General features: G+C 48.1%; 1 protein-coding gene across 1 annotated transcript in view; it reads right to left on the bottom strand.

The window, feature by feature from the left end:
- The window catches only part of ALK (ALK receptor tyrosine kinase), a 730,858-nt gene that overhangs the window by 71,063 nt on the left and 637,386 nt on the right, over positions 1 to 22,409 (bottom strand). The window contains exons 10-11 of the mRNA XM_052648260.1: positions 5,071 to 5,165; positions 4,771 to 4,899 (exon numbers count right to left, since the gene is read on the bottom strand). Of these exons, the coding sequence (XP_052504220.1) occupies positions 4,771 to 4,899; positions 5,071 to 5,165 (224 nt within the window). The remainder of the gene's footprint in view (positions 1 to 4,770; positions 4,900 to 5,070; positions 5,166 to 22,409) is intronic.

The raw sequence follows: 22,409 nt of genomic DNA, 5'->3' as shown, positions 1-22,409 counted from the left end.
CCAGCCTGGCACGAGGTTGTCGGCAGTGCCCACAGGTGACAAGACAACAGGATTTTCTGGAACCAGATTAGATAGGTGTTTTTTACTGGGCCTGCAGGGCTGGGGTGTGGAAGGCTCTGATGGAAACAAAGACCCCCAGTGAGTGAGAAGACAGTTCTGAGTGAGGGAGGCGGGCCCTGTGAGGCTTGCCTTCCAATAATGCTGTCATCCCCAGAAGGGCTTGCTTGGAGCATAATGGCTCTAGCTACAAATTCTATTAACTCTAATAGTTGTTCTGTGGTGAATGGATAATGCGTTTAGCAGAAATAGACCCAATCAATTTATGTGAAACACATAAAACTTTCTCATTGGAATTGGCATCTGTCCTTGAGTCATAGGAGCGTGTGTGTGGACAGCCTGTCACCCTCACTTCTGGGCACGTTAGCAGTGCCATGGGTTAGTGAGCTCTGGCTCACTTATACTCTGTCCCTTCAGCCCGCAGAACCACAGAGCTGGGGATGACGAGGGGCCTGGAGACAGGCTACTTTAACCCTGCCTTTTAAATGCAGCAGATTTTTAGCCTGTTTGTGCTTGTGTTGGCCCCGCAAACACGAGCTGTTACTTGGGGCTTTGCTGACAGGCATCAGCCATCAGATGAGGGGACGGAAGGCCAGGGAGAGGTGAGCCCTGCCCCAGGAGCACAGTGGAGGCCAGCAAGTGTAGGCCAGCTGAGGGTTCTGACTCCTGGTCCAATGCTCTTTTCCACTCCTTTTAAATTGCCATCCCTCCCCCCACCACCTTTGGCAAGAGATGTGTACTCAGAAAACAGTAAACCAACTGTCACCAGCCAACTCAGAGGCAAGACTTTGGCTTGAAGCCAGGATTCTGCGAGTTATGGATACTTGTAGGTTGGGCTGTTCTCATATAAACTGAGATGATTCCATCCTGCCCTCCTACATAACATGTAAGCTCACAGAAGGAGAGAGAGGTTAGAAAGCTGAGGCAGGGTCCTCAGGCGCAGGGTGGGGGGTGGGTGGGGATCCTGCCTGTCCTTATCTGGGCTTTTAGAGAGAGAGAGAGAAGGCGACAGAGCCTGCCTGCACCTCTTCACCCCTAATGTTCATTACTGCCGGGTGGGGAGCAGGCAGAGAGAGAGGGAGGAAGAGAAGAGCTCTGCACCCATGATTGCATTATCCCAACCGTTTGGATAGTGTAATTTTATGTGCAAAGCTGACAAATGTAATTTCCCAGCCTTAATACTTGCCCCATTTTCTCTCCCAGTTTCTTCATCTGATTAGCTGAAGTGACTCAGAAGCTTCTGAGAAGGTTCCATGAAGCACCTGGACAGGCTCTTTCCTGCCTGGATGCTCCAGTGGCTCAGCTCTGCCCCATGGGCTGGGGGAGAGGAAACCTCCAGACCCAGAGAGTTAGGCCGTCATCGGAGGGAAGGGCTGGCTTGGAGGATGTGAGGTGTGTTTAGAAATTTGGGAGCTTTGTGAGTGATGGTTTTTGGAAGACCCAACTGGCCTTTGCGTTTCCAGGAGCTGCTCTAATGCCTGCCAGAAGGAGAGATGAAATGCCACCAGCCACCTCTGTTCCAGTCGAGCAGAAACTGACAGCGCTGAACTTTGGGGAGAAAATCTTATTATCCAGCCTCCTCCGTCCTTTACAGGGACGGCTGGGAGCTGCTTTGTTTACTGATCATACAGGGCCTCTTGTCTGGGACGCTCTCCCAGCTCTTTTCCATGTAGAGTGTGGATCTCTGAGAGGGAGTTGGATACCAAAGTAGTTCAGTTGGCTGAAGGATGCAGACTTCAGGGCCACATCCTGGCTCATTTTCCCACCAACTGTATGGAATGCTTATGTTCCTCCCCATCACCTCCCTTATCCCTGCAGTGCTAACAACAGCAGTGGGCCCTGGGCTGGAGTGAGAGCTAGAGAGGTCAGTGCACGGGAGCCCCCCAGCCCAGAGGCAATCATACTCACTGACTCTTCTTTCCTCTTCTTGCCCCCCAGCCTCAGCCCCCACTTTCTCTCCAGAGGCCCTCCCTGGGTAGAAACTCTGAGTTAGGTTAAGCTTGTCATCTACAGATTGGCACTTGCCATCTACCTCTACAAGGATCACATCACTAGCTGTTGCAACTGCTGACCATTAACAGTCCCTGAAAGGAGTTCAGGGTGGAGATCAAGAATGAGACACTGTGCTCTGGAAAAGGTGGCAGGACAGGCCATCAGATAGTTAGGTATTTTCAGGAGAAGATCTTATGAGCCCAGTTCTTGCATTTCATCACATCTAAAAAGAGCACTAAAATCTTTCATGGTGACATCTACTCCTTGTGGCTACCAGTAACCTTCACGAGCCTAGCAGTGACCTACAAAAATGTGTGCCCAATTGCACGTACCCCCTTTCACCAATATCACATATACACTGATCTTTCCCTCTGCCTCTTCAGTCTGGACTGCCCACAGAGGAAGTGTGCAAGAACTGTGTTGGGAGGGGAGGTTAGATGAAAGCCAAGAGGGTGGGCCTGTGCATGAACCCAGGGGGTGGCCTGTTTTCCCTGACCATGAGGCTGGGTCCTGGCTAAGTGCCACTCCAAAGGGTTCAGTGGACCTTGTCGTGCAGAAGGTAGGGAAAGGAGGCCCTGCTCCCTCTCCCCTCATTAATCCTCCAGATGAAGACAGACACCCTCACCATGGCAGGCCCATCAGATGGGGAGATGCCTCCTGCTACAGGAACACAGGTGGGAAGGGGTGTCAGGAGCCCGCCTCAGCTCCTTGCTCACCTGAGCTGCTCTCTGATGTGGCAGTGGGCTCCTGGGGAAGCACAGGCTCTGTTCGGTTCTCTAAAACCTGCCCGAGGAGGCTACTAAGGCTGCTTGGGAATGTGTTTGCCTCAGCGTCCTCTTCCTTTTGAGTTGGGGTCACCCTGGAAGGGGTCTAGAGACAGAACACCGACCCACAGCCACTTGTTGATACTCCTGCCCTGAGGCTGGGATCAGGCAGCTGAGGAAGGTTGTGTTCCAGCCCTGGGTATCTCCACCCTCTCAGGCATCCACTTTCTCCTAATTTTATTTGGAGGTGGTGGTGGGGCACTGCCACTTTTGAGCCGCTGCGAGATTTCATTAGTCTGAGTGGGCACTGGACAGACCGTTACTGATCAGCCTTTTAGGGCCAGTGGGAGTTACATGGCAATAAACCTGGGAGTCAGGCAGGGTGGATGGCTGCCTCCTAAATGCTGGCTGCGAGGAAGCCGCTGCTGACATTGGAGGATTGTGCTCAAGCATCGGTCGCCTACAGTCAATCAATAAGTGTTTCTGGAGCCCCTGCTATGTAATCAGGGCTGGTGGTGACGAGAAGTGGGGCTCGCAGTCATGTTTGCTGGGCATGTCCTGTATTTATCACAGGGAGGCAGTGATTAACCAAGGGCTATGGAGGTGAGTTGCTGGGATGAGGGGTGGGGAGGGTGTTGAATGATTAATACAAAGCTGCCCCCATCATGTTAGATGTTTTTGCAAACCACAGGGCAGAGGGGGAAGTAGAGATCATGGTTTAGGAGACCAGGTTCCCTGTTGCATGAAAAAAAAAGACCAGGTTTTTTGAGGTTCTAGCTCAGGTGAAGGAGGAAAGAGGGAAGGTGACGGGAAAAGCAGCAAACTCTTTCCTCTGGTTTCGCGGCTGGATTAGATCCGGTGGGAACTGGAAGGGATGAGAGTCAATCCTGGGACAGCATTTTAGGGGGAGGAAAGGAAAGGGTTTCTTTCTTCAAAGACAAAGCAAAGCTAATAATATTTGTTTAATAAGTTGAGGGTCAGTGAATTTAGTGAAAAGACATAGCCTTTACTTTCTTTTTCTGTACTTTGTACTCAACAAAGATTTCACATTAAAAGTAGAAATTAGAGACTATCATTTATCTCTTGCTATCTTAATACAGAATTACCTTTTACAGGAAAGAGAGTATGGGTGGACTGTGGCTGTACCCCTGCCTCTCCAAGTTACTCATGCTGGACGGAGCCTCACACCTCCATGCACCAGCACCCCCTGGGTGATCCCCTCGACCTGCTAGTGTTGGGCCAAGTGGCCTTCATCAGCTTCTCTGGGAATGATCTAATAATCTTTTAATAATCTTCTCACAGATCTAATAATCTCTGACCAACCTCGTACTGGGTTTGGAGACTCATTCCAAGAGACTTCCTCCTGGTACAGAACACCTGAGAAGTCACATCCATGGTTTAGGGCCAGATGCTGAAGATCCCTGTGTTTGAGGCAGCAAGGGCCCATGAGAGGTCTTCCAGCCCATGGGAGGCTGAACTGAACAGCTTCAAAGGGGAGCCAAGCTTTGGGGAAATTCATTGAACCTGAAGCTTTAGGGGTTTCACCACTGACGAGCTAGTCTGCCTTTGTGCAACAGATATCCTTGACCTTGGGCCCAACCCTCTTTATGAGGAGAAATCAATGGAAAGTTTGCTTTGTTCAGTAAGTGTGGAGTGGTTTCGAAGGACTGAGTTGAGAAACAGATACCAGCTTGCTTCTCCCTTTTGCGTTGGGGCCTGGGTATTTCCCCAGCATGGAGGACAGTTGCTCCTTTGCACAACTTCCAGAAACTTTATTTTCCCAGAGAAACAGCTTCCTCTTGGAGCCCACTAACCAGGGTGTAGGTGATGTTCTTCCTAAAGGTTGACAATTTTATTCTTTAAACGCAGCTCCCCACCCCAATCACAGCATATATATTTTTTTCTACTTTTTGCAACAAAAAATTACTTCACTCAGATATGTGAGTTGAACTCTTACCTGTAGGGTCAAAGATGGGGGTTTCTTTCGATGGGTTCACCCAGGGTTTCAGCTCATTGTTCAGGTTTCTCTCAAACAGATTTCTTGACTTGGGTGCTGTGTTCTGTGGAATCTTGTCCTCCCCGCTGACTGTAGAGTAGAGAAGAGCCCATGGGCTGAGTTAAGGGAGGTTTGGCTTAAGGGGCAGGGAGGAGTACACCCCAGGGAAGGTGGGAGAGGCCAGGGCTTGGGTTGGGGAGGGACAGTGTGGCTGGGATAGTCTGGGCTGGGGGACAAGTGCCGGGGACAGGGAGCGCTCACTGGTGAGATAGCAGTCCAGGCTGACGGAGATATTGTCGAAGGCCACCACGGCTCTGGATCCTTGTCCCCACCACGCGACAATCTGTAGCCAGAACCTGTATATGTGTCAAGAAAACACGTGAGGGACGACGGGGGTGTGTCGCGTCTTAGGATTCAACATCCTGCCCAATTTAATTGTCAAGACCCAGCTTGCCTAATCCCAGGGAGGCAGTGAGGGGGAGTTGTAAGTGTCTCCCTACTTTTCCAGCAAAGAGCACTTCCCTCTCTAAGGGACGGCTCCACAGGTTAATGAAATGTGGGGCTTGGGGCCTGAGACCAGGACTCCCCGATAGTCTGAGGAGACTCGTTGTGCTTTCTGTGTGGACAGGGTGGATGGGAGGGCTGGGCTCCATATCTTCTGGTACTCACAGGCAGAGCTGAAGCCATTATTAAGCTACTGAGATGCTTCTGTGCCCACTGAGAAAGGCCTCTGTCCCCCATGTGTCCTGCGCTTATTGGTTACCTCAGGTAGCCTGATCTGCCCCTGCCTCCCCTGATTCCTCATTATCCAGCAACTGAAGGGTTAACTCCTCGCACAAAGCAGGGACTCTAGAAACCTGGGGCTTGTTCAGTATCAGAGATGACTGGGGTTGGTCTGGGCAGTGCCTGACTGATTGCTAAATATTAAGTGATTTGACTATGATATTTGGGGGTGTTTGTAAGCAGTATGGAGTGGACTGTAAGTGTTAACAGTAAACCCATGAGATACTGCTTCTTTCCATTTCTTTCACACCCTCGGAGGGTCAGATCCTGGAACTGTGGCCAGGGGAGGCTATAGAGTCTGATAAATGGAAAATACCTTTCATTCATTTGTTTCCTTGGAAGTCATGCTCCTAGAAGACTTCAGTCAGCCAAGCCTGACGTGCTGTAAAGTGAATTTCCTCAGAACTTAAAAAACTCTCCCACCTTTCAGAAAGTCAGTCCTAGAGGACCTGCAGAAACATGCATGGCCTCTGGTGTGGATGTTAAAATATCAAGAGAGACAACCAGTGCCCATCAGTTGGTGACTGGATGAACCACATACAATGCAATGCTATCCCTGATATAAAGGACTGGGTGTAGTTCTAGGTGGGGATTTCTCGGTGGCTCAGTCATAAAGAATCTGCCTGCAATGCCGGAGATGCAGAAGACATGGGTTCAATCCCTGAGTCAGGAAGATCCCCTGGAGGAGGGCATGGCAACTCACTCTGGTATTCTTGCCTGGAGAAATCCATGGACAGAAGAGCCTGGGGGGCTACAGTGCCTGGAATCTCAGAGCTGGACACAACTGGAGTGACTGAGCATGTAGTTATAGGCTACAAGACAGATGGGTCTCAAAAGCTCCATACTATGTTTAAGAGGCCAGACAGTAATTAAAGACCTCATGACCCTATTCATGTACATTTTTCCATTTATATGAAACATTTAAAGTAGGCAAATCTATAGAGATTCAAAGCAGAGTAGTCAGTGAGTGAATGGCCACAGGGGTAGAACCGCCCCCCCTGGCCCTTGTGCCCATGAGCAAATGACATCTTCTCCACATGCAGAAGGGTTAGACGCTGGGGTCAGAGAAGAAATACTGTCTCTGGTGGGAGAAAGACTTGAAATCAAAGGCAAACTTCTATCTAAATATGCATTTGTACACAGTAACTCCATCTATGCCTTCATCTGTCAGGTGAAATCTGCTCACTCACCAACAGTCCTTCTTATTTGAAAGTCACACTTAGATGGTCTCAATCTGGTCAGTTCTAAAGAGGAAATGACCAAGTCTGTTGTACTCAGGGCCAACCCTACAGTGCCCTCAGGCCACACTGCCCATGATAGGGTCACAAGCCCCATTAGGATAGATATGTGAAGAGGGTTGGTGGTTGGCTGAGTGTGGAAAGACACATGCCCGGTGGAGGATCCCCAAAGCCTGTTCTCGGACCCCTGGGCTGGATGACTGTGCACGAGGTGTGGGCAGCACATGAACCCAGCTGACCTGCCTGGTCAGCTGTTGGCACCTGGCACTTGCCCCTGAGAGGCATCTTTCATTATGGTCTTGAAAAGCACCCACTGAAAGGATTTTCATTTCACATAGACCTCTCATGTCTATCCACTGGGTCCTACTTTAGATCTCTAAGGGATTTTAAAAGAAATCAGACAGGAATGCTGCCTTCAAGTTCTCTCCCAGTGGAGAGACCACGGGTGTAGAATCAGTTAGCAGGAGGTGGATACCACGCGAGAGCTGCAGGTAAGGTGCCCTGAGAGCTCAGAGGAAGGAGGCATCCGACCAGGCTGGGGGGTGCAAGCACATCACAGAGGAGGTAGTCCTCAGGTTGGTTCTGAAGGAAACAAAGGACTCAAACATGCAGACCTGGGGAAGGAGAGCAGTGAGCAGAGGGGGTCTCCAGGAGAGGAGCTGGACCGGGGGTGGGTCAGAGCAGGAGAGGGCCCCCCGAGCTCCGGTGTGAGGGCTGTGGAAGGAGGAAAAGATGGTGAGAGGCCCGTAGGTCTCATACCCCTGCATCGGGTTTCTCCAAGAGTCTTGGTGAGGTCAGAGCTATGGTTTCCCTGGATCTCCCCAGAGGACAAGGTGTATAGATGGACTCTGGACTGGAGCCTGTGTAACCCTCCGACACAGCCAGACCCAGGATTCTCAAGTGACAGGCACGTGCTCTAATAGTGCAGTCTTGCAGTTCCAGAGGTGAAGGAGACACAGCTCTGAGGCAGCAGGAAAACAGGTACTTCGGTCTACTTGGAGAGGCTGACCAGAAAGAACCCTGCTCCCGGGTGGAAGAGCAGGGAGGCCAAGCTGCCTGATGCTCCCGCACAGCAGTGGGGAAGGGGTCCTCTGTCCACCTTCCCAATTCTCCACTCTGGTTGTCATCTCCTAGTCTGACCTCCAGAGGCCGAGGGGCCAGGTCAGGCACTGGTTTCCCTGTTGAGCTGCATCATGGGAGTGCCTGCCGGGAGGGCCTTGGGTGCCCCAGCAAGTGACATCCGGTGCCTGTGGAGCGTGGGGGCGAGGGCCAGAATCCCTGTCACCCCTAACTGAGCCCTTGCCCTAAATGCACGTCTCCTCTTGCCCCTCTGCTCTCCCTGCCCCTCTCCTGCCTTCTTTCTTATGACCGAGTGACTGAGAGCTGCAAAGTTCTCAACCAGCCCCTGGGCCTCTTAGCATGGATGGCAGGATGCAAGCTGGTGCTCGAACGGTTTCTAAATAGAAGAGTTTCTAAAGTGCTCTGCAAGGCAACGGCAGTGGCAGCTGCTGTTTAAAAGAGTTTGATTGACACTGGGAATTGCACATATTTTGAGTCAGGAACACTCATAACAATCAGCGAAGACTCAATCAGATGCCGAATCAGATGTAAACATGTGATGCTGCCTCTGTCCACCCAGGAGGCCATGTTGCCAGTTCTTCCCCAATGCTCCAGACTCCAGAAACTCAGGGAAGGGATGGGTGGGACAAATGTGGGCCATGCTGGGAAGCAAAGGAGGGCAGGGGTGAAGCAAGACAGTCTGGGAAAGGGATCTGGGGATGTTGGTGATGGGGCAGGATGGGACAGAAGACCCAGTCTGGGAGCTTCTTGTTGGTGGGGGAACTGGCCAAGAGATCAGGTGGCCATCAGGGCCACCCAGATTCAGGCTTCTCTACTTTGGATGGCATCAGATTGTGGGTCTTTCCCGAAGAAGACTCTTGAGGGTCCCTCAGACAGCAAGGAGATCAAACCAGTCAATCCTAAAGGAAATCAACTCTGAATATTCATTGGAAGGACTGCTGCTAAAGCTCCAATACTTTGGCCACCTGATGCAAAGAGCCGACTGACCCTGATGCTGGGAAAGATTGAAGGCAGGAGGAGAAGGGGATGACAGAGGATGAGATAGCTGGATGGCATCACTGACTCAACAGACGCTAGTTTGAGCAAACTCCAGGAGATAGTGAAGGACAGGGAAGCCTGGGGTGCTGCAGTCCAGGGGGTCACAAAGAGTTGGACACAACTTAGCGACTAAACAGCAACAAGTGAAGAAGAGTCTGCTCCTGGCTCTGCTCGCTTTCCTTGCTGGAGATGGTGGGAGTCCTCAAGGCTCTCAGAGTCTTTCTGGTCTAACTACTCTTCACTGTTGAGCCCCCGCAAAGTACAGACCCTAACTCACTTTGCACAGCCAGGCAAGGTCTTGGTTCTGGGTTTTGCACATACCAGGCAGCCTGCTCTGGGTCTGAGGTGAACAAGGCCCATGCCACATTACTGCCCAGGTGGCAGGGGCTGGGTGGTTCTAACATGTGCACAGGTCACTCTGCTGCCCCAAAGCCTTTGCTCTGTGTGGGGAAAGGAAGCAGAGCCTCATGGTTGGCCGAGCCTTGCTTTCCCTCTCCATGGGCACCTTGGTCAGGGAGAAGGAAGAGGCAGCTCCCTGGTGCTCGTCCAGCTCCTTTACGGAGCTGTGCCATTTCAGAACATGGCAGCTGAGACCCTCTGTCCAGCCCTCCACAGTGGGGATCTCATTCCTTGCCCCTCCATGGTTCACACCTGCTCAGCTCTTTCTCTTTCTCCAAAGAAGACACTTTTGATGGCCTGGGTGATGCTGCCTTTTTCCAGCCAGTGGCGTTTGGAGCTTGTTGCTAAAACACGCTTGGCTAGAGATCTTGGTTGGAGCATGGCTTTGCATAAAGAACACATCCCCTGACTCCATCCTTCTTAGCTTTACAGAGAGCCCTGTTGAAAACTGACCTGGGGGTTGGAGGTTTCTGGGAGGCTAGCCATTGGGGTAGAGGGCCAGGTTTAGAGGGGCGGCCTTGGTACTTGTTGCCTCCCAAACATATGGGGCCAATCTCTGCCTGGGCAATGCGCAGGCAACTCACACAGAGCTCAGAAAACACACAATCCTGCTCAGGCATCAGACTGTTAATGGACAGTGGATATAATGCCTTATTTGCTACCCTGCCAGCCTGAGGGACTGAGAAACCTAATTAAGTTCCCTTAATGATTTTAAGTAGCTGACAAAAAGGTGTGTGTCTGAATGTGGACTGAGGGAGTAGGGAGGCTTTGCAGGGAGACTAGAAAGAATGGCCGGGCTGGGTAACAGGCGTTTAATGGATGGCACAGTGTCTTGGATTCCTCAGTAGAGCACTTAGTGTGCTTGGAAGACAGAGTGTGCCACCTCCCTCTCTGCAGCTGGGGCTCATCTGGGCTCTGTCTGCTTAGGATAGGAAGGGGAGGTGCTGCTGAGGAAAAATGCTTCTCCGGTTTCTCACTGTGCACTTGATTTGCTCTGCAAAAGTCTTCCAAAATGGACTGTCACAAAGCTTGGGCCACTGTATGCATTTCTATTAGAATAATGTATGTGATGACAAAGCCCTCTGCACCCATCCTATTATCTGTGTAATTGACTTCAGTTACCGCTGGAAGAGGAGGGGCTGATGGCCAGCCTTGGGGGCCTGGAGCCAGCCCTGGCCAGGATCAGTGTGGCTAGGGCTGGGCTCTTGTGCCCTGATGCTAGGGATCTTTGGCTCTGGCACTGGAGAGTAGGGGTGGGCTGGACATTCAAGGCCAGAGTCATTACTGGGAGATCCCTCTGCCCCACAAGGTCCCACTCACAGAGTAATTTACCATCTCCTGACTTGGTCTCCTCTCCGGGCAAAATGAAACCAAGAACAGGGTTGGCAGGGGAGGCAGGGGCGGGGGGTAGTCAATACAGAGCAATTCCAGGGCTAATAAGGGCCACAGAGCTCTTTCACAGTGAATCTGGCTTCTGTAAGGAAGCCCTTTGGAGTGGAATAGGGGAGAAAATGAATTTTCAGTTCGGCTGCGCAAGCGTGGAGAATCACTCAGACTCTTCAACGTTCTCGGTCCCAGCCTTCCAGGTGCTGTCTCTGCTCATTTTGGAGGCTGACACTTACGAGTCTGGTTCTCACACTTGCTCTGGCATCCCATCAAAAAGGAACAAGGATTTTCTGCCAGACCACATGGCGGGGAGCAGCCCTGCGCTAGCTGGTTCCCAGTTTGCTCTTCCACTCTCTCAGTCTGGGTCCCGTGTATTGAGTTCTCTCTGGGCCCCAGGCTTTCAGGAGGAAAGCTGAAAGGGACATCTTGCTTCCTGGAGCCCTGGCCCATCAGGGGAAGTACCTGTGCACAAAAATACCTGTCCCACGAGCTTGAGGGTGTCATGTGTCCCAAGGAAGGAGAATTAATGCATTTTCCCAGGGGGAGAGGGAGGGAAAGAGAGTGTGTGTGTGTGTACACTTGAGAGAGAGCCAGCTTCTTGGGCTGGATGTCCCCTTCTGAGTTACTGAGGCTAGATTATCTCTGGGATGCCAGCATAAGAATAGAGCTTATGAAGGAAGGGCAGGGACCTCTGGGAGCATCGTCTGACTTGCCAGGTCACACAGGGAGACAGTAGCCAAGGGAAGATGGGAATTCGGGCCTCTTGCTTCCCAGATCACTTTTTTTGCCATCCCTTGCAGAACCACTGAAATTCATTAATCTCATGTATCCTCTTACGTTTTCCATACTGCAGGTGGCGCAGTGGTCAAGCATCTGTCTCCCAGTGCAGGAGATGCGGGTTCAATCCCTGGGTTGGGAAGATCCCTGAAGTAAGAAATGGCAACCCACTCCAGTATTCTTCCCTAAAAATCCCATATACAGAGAAGCCTGGCAGACTACAGTCCATGCGGGGGCAAAGAGTCAGACGTGACTGAGTAACAGAGCATGCACATAGGTCCTTCATACTACTGGTGAAGTACAACCAGCCCCTTGGAACCACTGGGGGCTTGGAGGGCCATCCAGAGCTGGAAAGCACCCATACCCTCTCATTTCAGAAATACTGGGATACGTGCTTCACCTTTGTCAGGACACACAGGCATTTCCAACACAGACCTCATCCTCCACTCCTGCTTCTGTGTGGCCTGTGGCTTGAGGCCTTAGATGATGGTGCTAGAGATGGTGGCAGCCCCCCGTCCCCTGCCTGCCATGGAGAGGAGATCCAGGGGAAGGGTGGTTGCTGCCTCCCTTCACTCGATACAAATCTCTTCATGAAGTGAATAAGTGGCCTTGGCTCTCTGTTTGGGGAGGTAGAGTTTCAAAAGGCAGAGTGACACAAAGAATGGATTGTATACTTGGTGGGACCCCGGGGAAGTCACTGAAACTTGTCAGGTGCGATCTTGTTTTTTTTTTAAATGTATGTATTGTGAGTATTTTCATCAGTTCAGCCGCTCAGTCATGTCCGACTCTTTGCAACCTCATGGACTGCAGCACGCCAGGCCTCCCTGTCCATCACCAACTCCCGAAGTTTACCCAAACTCATGTCCATTCAGTCGGCGATGCCATCCAACCATCTCATCCTCTGTTGTCCCCTTCTCCTCTCGCCTTCAATCTTTCCCAGCATCAGGGTCTTTTCCAATGAGTCAGTTCTTCACATCAGGTGGCCAAAGTATTGGAGCTTCAGCTTCAGCATGAGTCCTTCCAATGAACATTCAGGACTGATTTCCTTTAGGATGGACTGGTTGGATCTCCTTGCAGTCCAAGGGACTTTCAAGTGTCTTTTTCAATGCCACAGTTCAAAAGCATCAATTCTTTGGTGCTCAGCTTTCTTTATGGTCCAACTCTCATAGGTTTCTCATAGCTTTTCTTCCAAGGAGCAAGCGTCTTTTAATTTCATGGCTAGTCACTATCTGTAGTGATTTTGGAGTCCCCCAAAATAAAGTCTGTCACTGTTTCCAATATTTCCTCATCTATTTGCCATGAAGTGATGGGACTGGATGCCTTGATCTTAGTTTTTTGAATGTTGAATTTTAAGCCTTTTTTTTTTTTTCACTCTCCTCTTAACTTTCATCAAGAGGCTCTTTAGTTCCTTTTCACTTTCTTCCATAAGGGCGGTGTCATCTGCATATGTGAGTTTATTGATATTTCTCCCTGCAATCTTGATTCCAGCCTGTGCTTCATCCAATCTGGCATTTCACATGATGTATTCTGCATCTAAGTTAAATAAGAAATATACAGCCTTGACATACTCTTTCCCAATTTGGATCCAGTCCAATGTTTCATGTCTGGTTCTAACTGCTGCTTCTTGACCTGCATACAGATTTCTCAGGAGGCAGGTAAGGTAGTCTGGTATTCCCATCTCTTTCAGAATTCTCCACAGCTTGCTGTAATCCACACAGTCAAAGGCTTTGCCATAGTCAATGAAGCAGAAGTAAATGTTTTTTTCTGAAATTCTCTTGCTTTTTCTATGATTCAATGGATGTTGACAATTTATCTCTGGTTCCTCTGCCTTTTCTAAATCCAGCTTGAACATCTGGAAGTTCTCGGTTCATGTACTATTGAAGCCTAGCTTGGAGAATAGTATTTTCATAGTGGACGCCTCTCTTTAGTATGGGAGAGTCTAGTTCACTGTTTCTTGTATATATTATTTTCTATTAAAAATCTGTACCTCCTTGAGAAGTATTACAAATTATGTATCTCCTTCTCTCCTCCTCTGCCTTCAAACAAAGATTATTGAGTCCCTCCTGTGAGTCAGGTGCTGTGTCTGGAGCTGGGAGTATAGTGGTGCATAAGACATGGATCTTGACCTCAGGGAATATGGACAGATTTTTAATTCATATTATTCACTGGCCATGAGATTTCTGAAGTCCTTACTGGTTCTGCCCCCCCACAGAACTAGAGCCTTCACAACCTGAGAAAACATCAGATCTGGGCAGTGAGAGGAATCAAGAAAGACTTTGAAGAGCTGAGAGCCTAGAAAAGAATGGTAGAGCTGGGACAGGAGAATCATTCAGGAGTAGGGTGAGGGCAGAAGTCTAGCTGCTTTGCTTCAAATGTCAGCAGCCCAGGTGTCTCCTCAATTTCAGACTTCGTGCCTGGGGAGAGAAGGGACTGAGAATACACGGCTGTGTTTTCAGAGGCACTAAGTTATGAAAAACATATGCCTCTGTTGACTTGTAAACCAAGCTGCGGATGTTACCAAGAAAATCTTGAGCAGATCGGAACATCCTGTTTTTCTAAAGCGGTTCACTTACTACTGTTTTGAGTGATTACTTCTTAAACCAGGCTCACAGGCCGGATCTATCGCATCGCTCTGCACTCTTGGTTGTGGAAACTTAGCAATCAAAAGCAACAACTTTTTTCAAATGTCACAGTAGATCAGTGTTAGAAATAGGATTTAGAGCTCGGAATTGCTAATCTACTCCTTGCTCCAATGATCTGGGATGTTTTCTGAGAAAGAAACAAGGCCAGATCCTCCCACTGTTGCAAAGAATGTTTGATTTGTATGTATCAATGCCTGGCTGCACACTGCATTGCTAAGATCTCAGCCACACTCTCCTGCTCTTCTGCCTGACCCAAGGCTGTCCTGGCCGATAGTGCCATTTGGTAGGCAGTGGCAGAAGGGGTCCCTCCTCCTCCAGCTCCTCCTCTAAGCTGCACTCTGAGGCTCACAGCAGTTCATATCTGGTCCCTCGAAAGAGCCTCCAACAGTCCCCACGCTCCGGTTTCCCATCCTCCATTTATCTCTGTGTCCAACGGCTCCCTATACCCCACAGCCTGGGGTCCAAAATACTTGACCTCCTATCCACCCTCTCCAAGGAGACTGTTTAGAATTCTCCAACATAGAATCCTCTTGAGAATTCTTGAGCCTGCATAAAACATTCCTGACTCTAAGCCTCTGCTTGTCCTGATGGTCATCTCTGGAATACCCTTGTCCCTTTCCCATTTCCCTAAGACCTAAATTGTCCTCAAGGTCCAGCATATATATAATAAGCCCATTTTCTCCATGATGGCTCCCCTAACACATGGAAGTCACTGAGCCACCTAAAGACCAGCCACCTCTGTCGGACCCAGCACAATGCTCTGTGTGTGCTGTTGGCCTCTAAGTGTGTATGCTCCACGTCCCCCAGTGCAGCTCCTGTGACCCAGCAAGAGGCTGCATCATACACCCCTTTCCATCCTCTGTGCTTGATGGAGGCTTAGTACATAATTGCTGACAAGGTGACAGCCAGTGACACTTTTCCAGTCACTTGATTCCCTCTCTTGTCCATAAGACAGCTGGATCTGACATTTTATGCCAGTGACTTTCCAAATGCGGTTGACCCTCTCAATTTCTTAGGAAACTTAAAAAAAAAAAATTCTTGGGTCCAGTATGTGATTGCTCAATCAGAATCTCTGTGCATGGGGTCCAAGACTGCATTAAAGCCAGTTTTCTGCTGCTGCTGCTAAGTCGCTTCAGTCGTGTCCGACTCTGTGCGACCCCATAGATGGCAGCCCACCAAGCTCCCCTGTCCCTGGGATTCTCCAGGCAAGAATACTGGAGTGGGTTGCCATTTCCTTCTCCAATGCATGAAAGTGAAAAGTGAAAGTGAAGTCGCTCAGTCATGTCCGACTCTTAGTGACCCCATGAATTGCAGCCTACCAGGCTCCTCCGCCCATGGGATTTTCCAGGCAAGAGTACTGGAGGGGGGTGCCATTGCCTTCTCTGAAAGCCAGTTTTCTAGGTAAGTATAATGTTCAGCCAATTTTGGAAACCTCTGTCCTAAAATGCCCTGCTAAAGTCTTTTCAAAATACTTTTCCTATTATTTGCTTAATTAGTTAATTAATTAATTAATTTTTAGAAGGAATATTTTACTGAGAGAAATTCTCCCTGAAAGCGAGAAAGTGAGGTTTTGCTACATCATAAAATTTGGGGAATACAACATTCATACCTTAGAATAGAGGAGAAGGGCATGGCAACCCACTCCAGTATTCTTGCCTGGAGGACCCCATGGACACAGAAGCTTGGCAGGCTACAGTCCATAGGATCGCAATGAGTTGGGCATGACTGAAACAACTTGGCATGCATGCACGTACACACCTTAGAATAGATCCTGGAATTGATTTCAGCCTTGAATTATGAAGGTTCTTGGAGAAGACTAATCAATGCTCAGAGTAGCTACATAAGGAATCAGTATTCTCGAATGACAGTCTGATTGATGCCAAAGATGGAGGCTCGACTCCTTGGTTTGACCCATCGTACGACACACATACGTATTTTTTCATCAAACCTATTTCCCTTTTTTCTATATACCCCAGCATCTGCTGCATGCAGTTAGTGATGGCTAGGTAACTGAGTTGTAGCTAATGGAAAGTGAGCTGATGTGAAGACTCATAAAAATCTTCCTATGCAAGGATCCTCCAGTCCTCTTTCCTCATTGGCTGTCTGAAGGCAAAGGAGTCAGAACTGGAGAAAAGGATGGATCCACAGAGAGAAAGAAGCTGGATCTTTGAATGACCAGATGGAAGGCTACTCGCCAACTGGCACATTCATTTTTGCTTTCATATGAGTCAGAAATATGTTTCTTTTTGTACAGCCCAAGGATTGGAGGTTTAATGTTATTCTGGGTAGTGTTATCCCAACTACCATATCGTGTATCACAAGCCTAGATACCAAAGTGTGTTCAATGCACCCAACATGGTTGGGTCAATGACTAACCGCCCCTGGGGGTGGGGTGCAGGATAAAGTTAGCCCTAGGCTGGCTGCAGGCCTCCCTGCAGCTGAGGGCTTCTCCCTGCACATCTGCACTACTGCAGGACGAAGGACAAGCTGGGGAAGGCAGAATGGGCTTTAAGGAGTGGGGTCTAGTGCTCTAAGGTGCTAGTTCCTCCTCCCTCTGGGAAGTTAAGGATAGCAAGGGCAAGTGACTCGTGAAAAGCTTGAGCTTGATGGGCTTGGGTGTGCATGCTCAGTCACTCAGTTGTGTCCAACCCTTTGTGACCCTGTAGACTATAGTCCGCCAGGCTCATTTGTCCATGGAATTCTCCAGGCAAGAATACTGGAGTGGGTTACCATTCCCTTCTCTGGGATCTTCCCAACCCAGGGATCAAACCCACATCTCCTGCACTGCAGGCAGACTTGTTACTGTCTGAGCCACCAGGGAAGCATCAAAGGCATGCCAGAGTGGTGATTTAAACAGGCACATGGTGACCGGCACAATTTTTCCAGTGGTCATGTATGGATGTGAGAGTTGGACTATAAAGCAAGCTGAGCGCTGAAGAATTGATGCTTTTGAACTGTGGTGTTGGAGAAGACTCTTGAGAGTCCCTTGGACTGTAAGGAGATCCAACCAATCCATCCTAAAGGAGATCAGTCCTGTGTGTTCATTGGAAGGACTGATGTTGAAGCTGAAACTCCAATACTTTGGCCACCTGATGTAAAAAGCTGACTTATTTGAAAAGACCTTGATGCTGGGAGGGATTGGGGGCAGGAGGAGAAGGGGATGACAGAGGATGAGATGGTGGGATGGCATCACTGACTGAAAGGACATGAGTTTGGGTAAACTTTGGGAGCTGGTGATGGATAGGGAGGCCTGGCGAGCCGTGGTTCATGAGATCACAAAAAGTCGGACACGACTGAGCAACTGAACTGAACTGAACTGAACTGACCGGCACAATGGCCTGGAAGGAAGTGGGTAGAATCTTCTTTGGTGGTGATGCTGGTTGGCTGGAGGTGTGAAAGAAGGAAGGCAGGGAGGGTAGTGCTGGGCAGGGAGAGGTCTTTAGCAGGAGCTGGTGGTAGGGAATTAAGATGATGGATTTCAAGGAGTGGATGAGGTAAAGGAAACTAACTCAAAATGAGTAAGAGGTGTAGCCTAAAAAAAAAACCCAAACCAAAATATTTTGTTAATTATAATGGCTACCATCTACCAAGTTTTCAACTACATGTCAAGCACATTTCTTCACATATGTACATAGGAAGCAGACTAGCCTCGGGATCAAGGGAAAATTATTTCTCCTCTTTAGACCTCAGTTCCTCTTATTAAAAGAGGATTAATTATAGAATCTATCCCAAGCAACTGTTTTAAGGTTGAAATGAGATAATGCATGTTAAGCACCTGTTACAGTGACAGCCAGGCAGTGAGTACTCAACAAATGTTAGTTCTAATGATTGTCTACAGTTTCCATGGCTCTATGAGGAAGTTGTGATTCAACTTACAAAAATATGAATCAAATACAACTTTTTCAGGAATGTACCTAGGCCTGCAAAATAAGGTTTGTTGGAAATCTCTGGATTTCCACTCACTGTGCATTTCTCTATTCAGGTGAGAATAAGTAATGAAAATGTCCCTCTCATGCGGGTCTCATCACAGAAGACACTACACAAAGAGTATTGTGTACGTAAAATGGGGATTCTGTAGATGAGAAACAAGAGCATATTAGGAGAAAAACCTTGCCTCCGTGGAGTTTCTGGGCTAAGTACATGAAGCCATAACTCTCAGCCCAACTGATCCCGTTTAAAAGATGCATTTGTGAAGCATACCACTCGTCATTAGGAGAAAGGCTGCAGAGGGAACAGACATCTAAATATCTCCAGAGGGAACATTTTCTTCTTGTTAGACTGTGTATTTAGTGAGCAGCTAAAAGCCTTTATAATGATAATGCTAGCGAATGAAGCCTACACATGTGTGATAAGTTATGTACATTCTATTTGGCTGTACGATGCAGTGATTTGTGGGGCACAGTTTGATCCATGGTGTTTCCAAATCCACTTCATAATGAGTTCAACTTAGCACCTGCTTCTGTGCTGTAAGCATGTCAAAGCTTAGCATGGTGCGGGAGCACTGTGCTTAACTTACTAGGATATATCATTATAAAGAGGAAAACTAGGGTATGTCCCTGCAAGAGGCTAAAAATTAGAATAAGGGGAGAGAACTCATCCTTTTTTTTTTTTTTCTTTCCTATTTTGAGCAAAGGTAGAATTAATTCTAGTGGTAAGAGTGGCAGTTGAATGGCAGGGCGAGGAGGGAAGCTGATGAGGTGGGGAGAGAATAGAGAAAGCGGTTATATGAGTTAGAGGTAAAGTAACAAGATAACTTTTAAGCCCACATCAAGCCGGTGTTTGAATTAGTGCTGTCCTTCAAAATTACCTTGAGAGCACACATCTGTATTCCAGGGATGTTACCACTGCTCAAAACATCTTGGGCACTTACTGCTCTTGGAGATTTCTCTTGTTACTATTTATAGTAGGTTGTAAAGTTAATACCATTTCATAACGATGACAGACTATGGCATTATTTCTATTACTTTGCCTGTTTGCAAACGGACAGGAGAAATATCCTTCCATGGATCAATGCCTCCCTGTCAGCGGCCTTTATATACCTATGGCATATTCTCTGAGTCTTCATGGAAGGACTACTGTGTGGTGGGAACCATCTGAATATAGCTCTCAAGTGCTCAGTTCTGGATCTCCCTACTTACAAGGACCAGGGCACACAATTAAGATCAAAGTCTTTTTTACAAAGTGATCCTGACAGGTCAGTGCCCAGAGACAAAGGAAGCACAGGCACCAGGCAAGTCTCTAAAGAAAATACCTTGTCACGAGAGTAACAATTGCTGTTTGGGTTCATCTGATGGGACAAAGGCATTGCTTTGATATACAGAACTCTGTGTAGTAGTATTTCTTATAACGTGATTTTATCTGCTCTGTTAGATGCAGGTTGAACAGTGGAGGAATGTTAGATGGATTCCAACGAGTGAAATTCTCACTTAATTCAGCCGGAATTTGAGAATACAGCAATTTCTCTCAATACTTCATTCTGTCAACAAGCGTCTATTGGGCATACTATGTGTTAGGTATGGTACTAGATGATTAGGAAGCAGTGCAGTAGAAGTCAGACCTGATTCCTGCCTCATTGATGTGTATATTCAGATAATAAAAAACAGACATCACTGAGTGACAAGGTATTATAGGAGTGTTTCAAGAACCATGAGACTATATTGTAGGTATGGATTTTGTGAGGCTTCTTTGAAAAGCTAAGGAAAAGTAGCAGTCAGGAAGATGGAAGGTGGAAGAACATTGCATGTGGAGGGAACGGCAGGTGCAAAAGTCTGGAAGTAAGAACTTACCACGGTGCAATTGAGTTGAAAGAAGCTTAATGATGTTAGCAGGTAGAATAACAGAAGAATAGTATAAAAAGAGGCTGGTGAGATTATGGTTGGATAGATCACATGTGGGGCTAAATGAAGAGTTTTTTAAAGGAAATTGAAAGGCACTCAAAAAACCACAGAAGCCATGGAAGCATGTTACAAATGGGAAATGATTAGATTTACATTTCAAAAAGTTTATTCCAGCTTCCTTGTGCAGACTGGATTGGGTGGGGATAAGACATGCAGGCAAGGAGACAAGACTGGATGTCACTCCCATGTCTAGGCAGGCACTAGTTTCATGTAATACCCGGGGGCTATGAGAAATGTCCAGAGCCTGGGAGCTCTTTAGGGCTAATCTTGAAGCACTAATAAAGTTGCTTTTAAAACTTGGTAATGTGCGGAGGTTGGGCAACCTCGGAGCAGATGGTGGTTTGGGACAGCACAGGGAATGAAGTCCTCACCCTCTAAAGGGCCATAACTGGGGAGCTGTCTAGAAGGCAGGTGCTGAATAACTGAAGCAAGGACTTGCCTAATGATACTTCATGGGATGTGGGCAGATGGTAAGGTGTTAACACCTACCTCAGGGTCAGGAGGAAGGGAGTTAACCTTTGTTTTTTTTTTTGTTGTTGTTGTTTTTGTTTTTATCCATTTTATTTTTCTCTTTCCCTCATTTGTTTCCTTCCTCTACCTTCACCATCCTCCCATTTTCATTTTCTGGAGATCCAGGCAGCTACAGTACACTGTCTGAAAGTAAGAAGGATAATGTGCTTTCCCTTATAAGACGCCTACAGAGCACTGATGATCACAAATTCATAAGAACCCTAACCCCCACCCTAGGATTTCATTACTGGTTACTATTGCTAAATTGGCCATCTTAGCCTCTTCTGAGGCATTAGATGGGGAGATATTATTATTACTACTAAACCATTGTTATTATTAGTAGTTATTACTAAGCATTTACAGTGTGCCAGGCAGCTCACCAAGCACTTTACTTCTCCAAGCCTAAGAGGTAGACTTTATTATCTCTGTATAATTGAATATGGCTTGACTTGGAAGATTGGAGTTTGTGGTTTGTTCCATTTATTCAATAAATTATCTGTGACCATAAACTAAGGGATGATGATGGAGGGTGTGGGAAATAAAACTTACTGATATGTACTAGACATAGATGCTTTTGACAGTCATTTTAGTCTTATAATAATCCTGTCAAGTTGTACTGGTATTATGCTCATGTTGCAGTTGTGGGTGCAGTTGCAGGCCCAGAGAGGTTCAATCGGCTGAGGTCACACAGCTAGTAGGTGGCTGACCCAGTTCTTAACCTTGGGACTCTCTGCCTCTAAAGCCTGTGCGCTGCCAGCCACAGTTCTTCAGTTTCATGGGGCAGCCACACATACAGGCGAGGTGGATTTTAGCATGTGAAAACTGCTCTGCCTCCTCCTTCTGCAGTTCCGTTGCCTCAGGGTCTGGATGCCTTCCTCTATCACCTCTAGTTCCAGGGAGGGGGAGGCCAGCCTCCCACATCAGAGCATGTCAGTGGCGTGCAGGCTCCTGGTGCACAGGACCACTCACAGAATTGCACATTTATTAGGTCATGAGGCATCATCCAACTAGGCTGGCCTTTGTCTCAATCCCCACTGGACAGTTTGGTCTCACTATTAATATTGGAAATGTCAGGCTGGTAAACATCTTTTAACAGGAAGGAGGGAGGCTGAGAACAGAGTCTCCTTCAAACAAAACTTGAGCCGATGGAAGTGAACAGAGTCAACATCTTACTGGCCTTAAATCCCCTGGAGTGGCTATGAAAGAGAGAGGACTAGCTGGATTGAGGGGAAAAAAAAAACCTTTTGATTCATCTGAATTAATTTAGCATCTCCCAGAAGGGAGGACTCTGGCATAACCTGCCTGTTCTCCATCCCCTGCACACAGCCCCCACAATCCCAAAGGACGAAAGACTAGTCTAGGGTGAGGGTGCCCACGCTGCCCCGTCTTCCACTTTAATTAAATCCATTTGTCCTGAGGGCAGCGCTGAGCCCTGGGATGTCCGAGAGCTTTGATCTTTAACCCATTTACATCTGAAGGAGTGGGGAGCTGGTGCTCAGAGGCCGATGGTTTCCTGTGACAGCTCAGCTTGAGTTATGAGCTCTTAGAAATCAGCAGACTGAAGTCTGGGTGAGGAATTTGAGACTCAGCTTTATATTTACAAACTGTACCAACTGGCATCACCCTCCCCTTTACCTGAAGCCCTTTGCCCTCATTTTTCGAAGGATCCACTAGGACGGCAAATTGTTTGGGGAGTTGAACGCAGAGGCTGCTCTGGATTGTCCAGTTTGACATTTAGCCTGTTAAAGATGGCTTAAAGATCCCTTCCGGATCCATTTACCGGGCCCATTTATATACATGACTCCCTCCCTGCTCCCTTACTTTTTGGTCCGGAACAGATCAGCTCCAGT

Source organism: Budorcas taxicolor, chromosome 11 (assembly GCF_023091745.1).
Source record: "Budorcas taxicolor isolate Tak-1 chromosome 11, Takin1.1, whole genome shotgun sequence".
In the NCBI taxonomy this organism is placed as follows: domain Eukaryota; kingdom Metazoa; phylum Chordata; class Mammalia; order Artiodactyla; family Bovidae; genus Budorcas; species Budorcas taxicolor.
The sequence above is the reverse complement of the archived record's forward strand: the minus strand, read 5'-3'. Positions and strand labels throughout refer to the sequence as shown.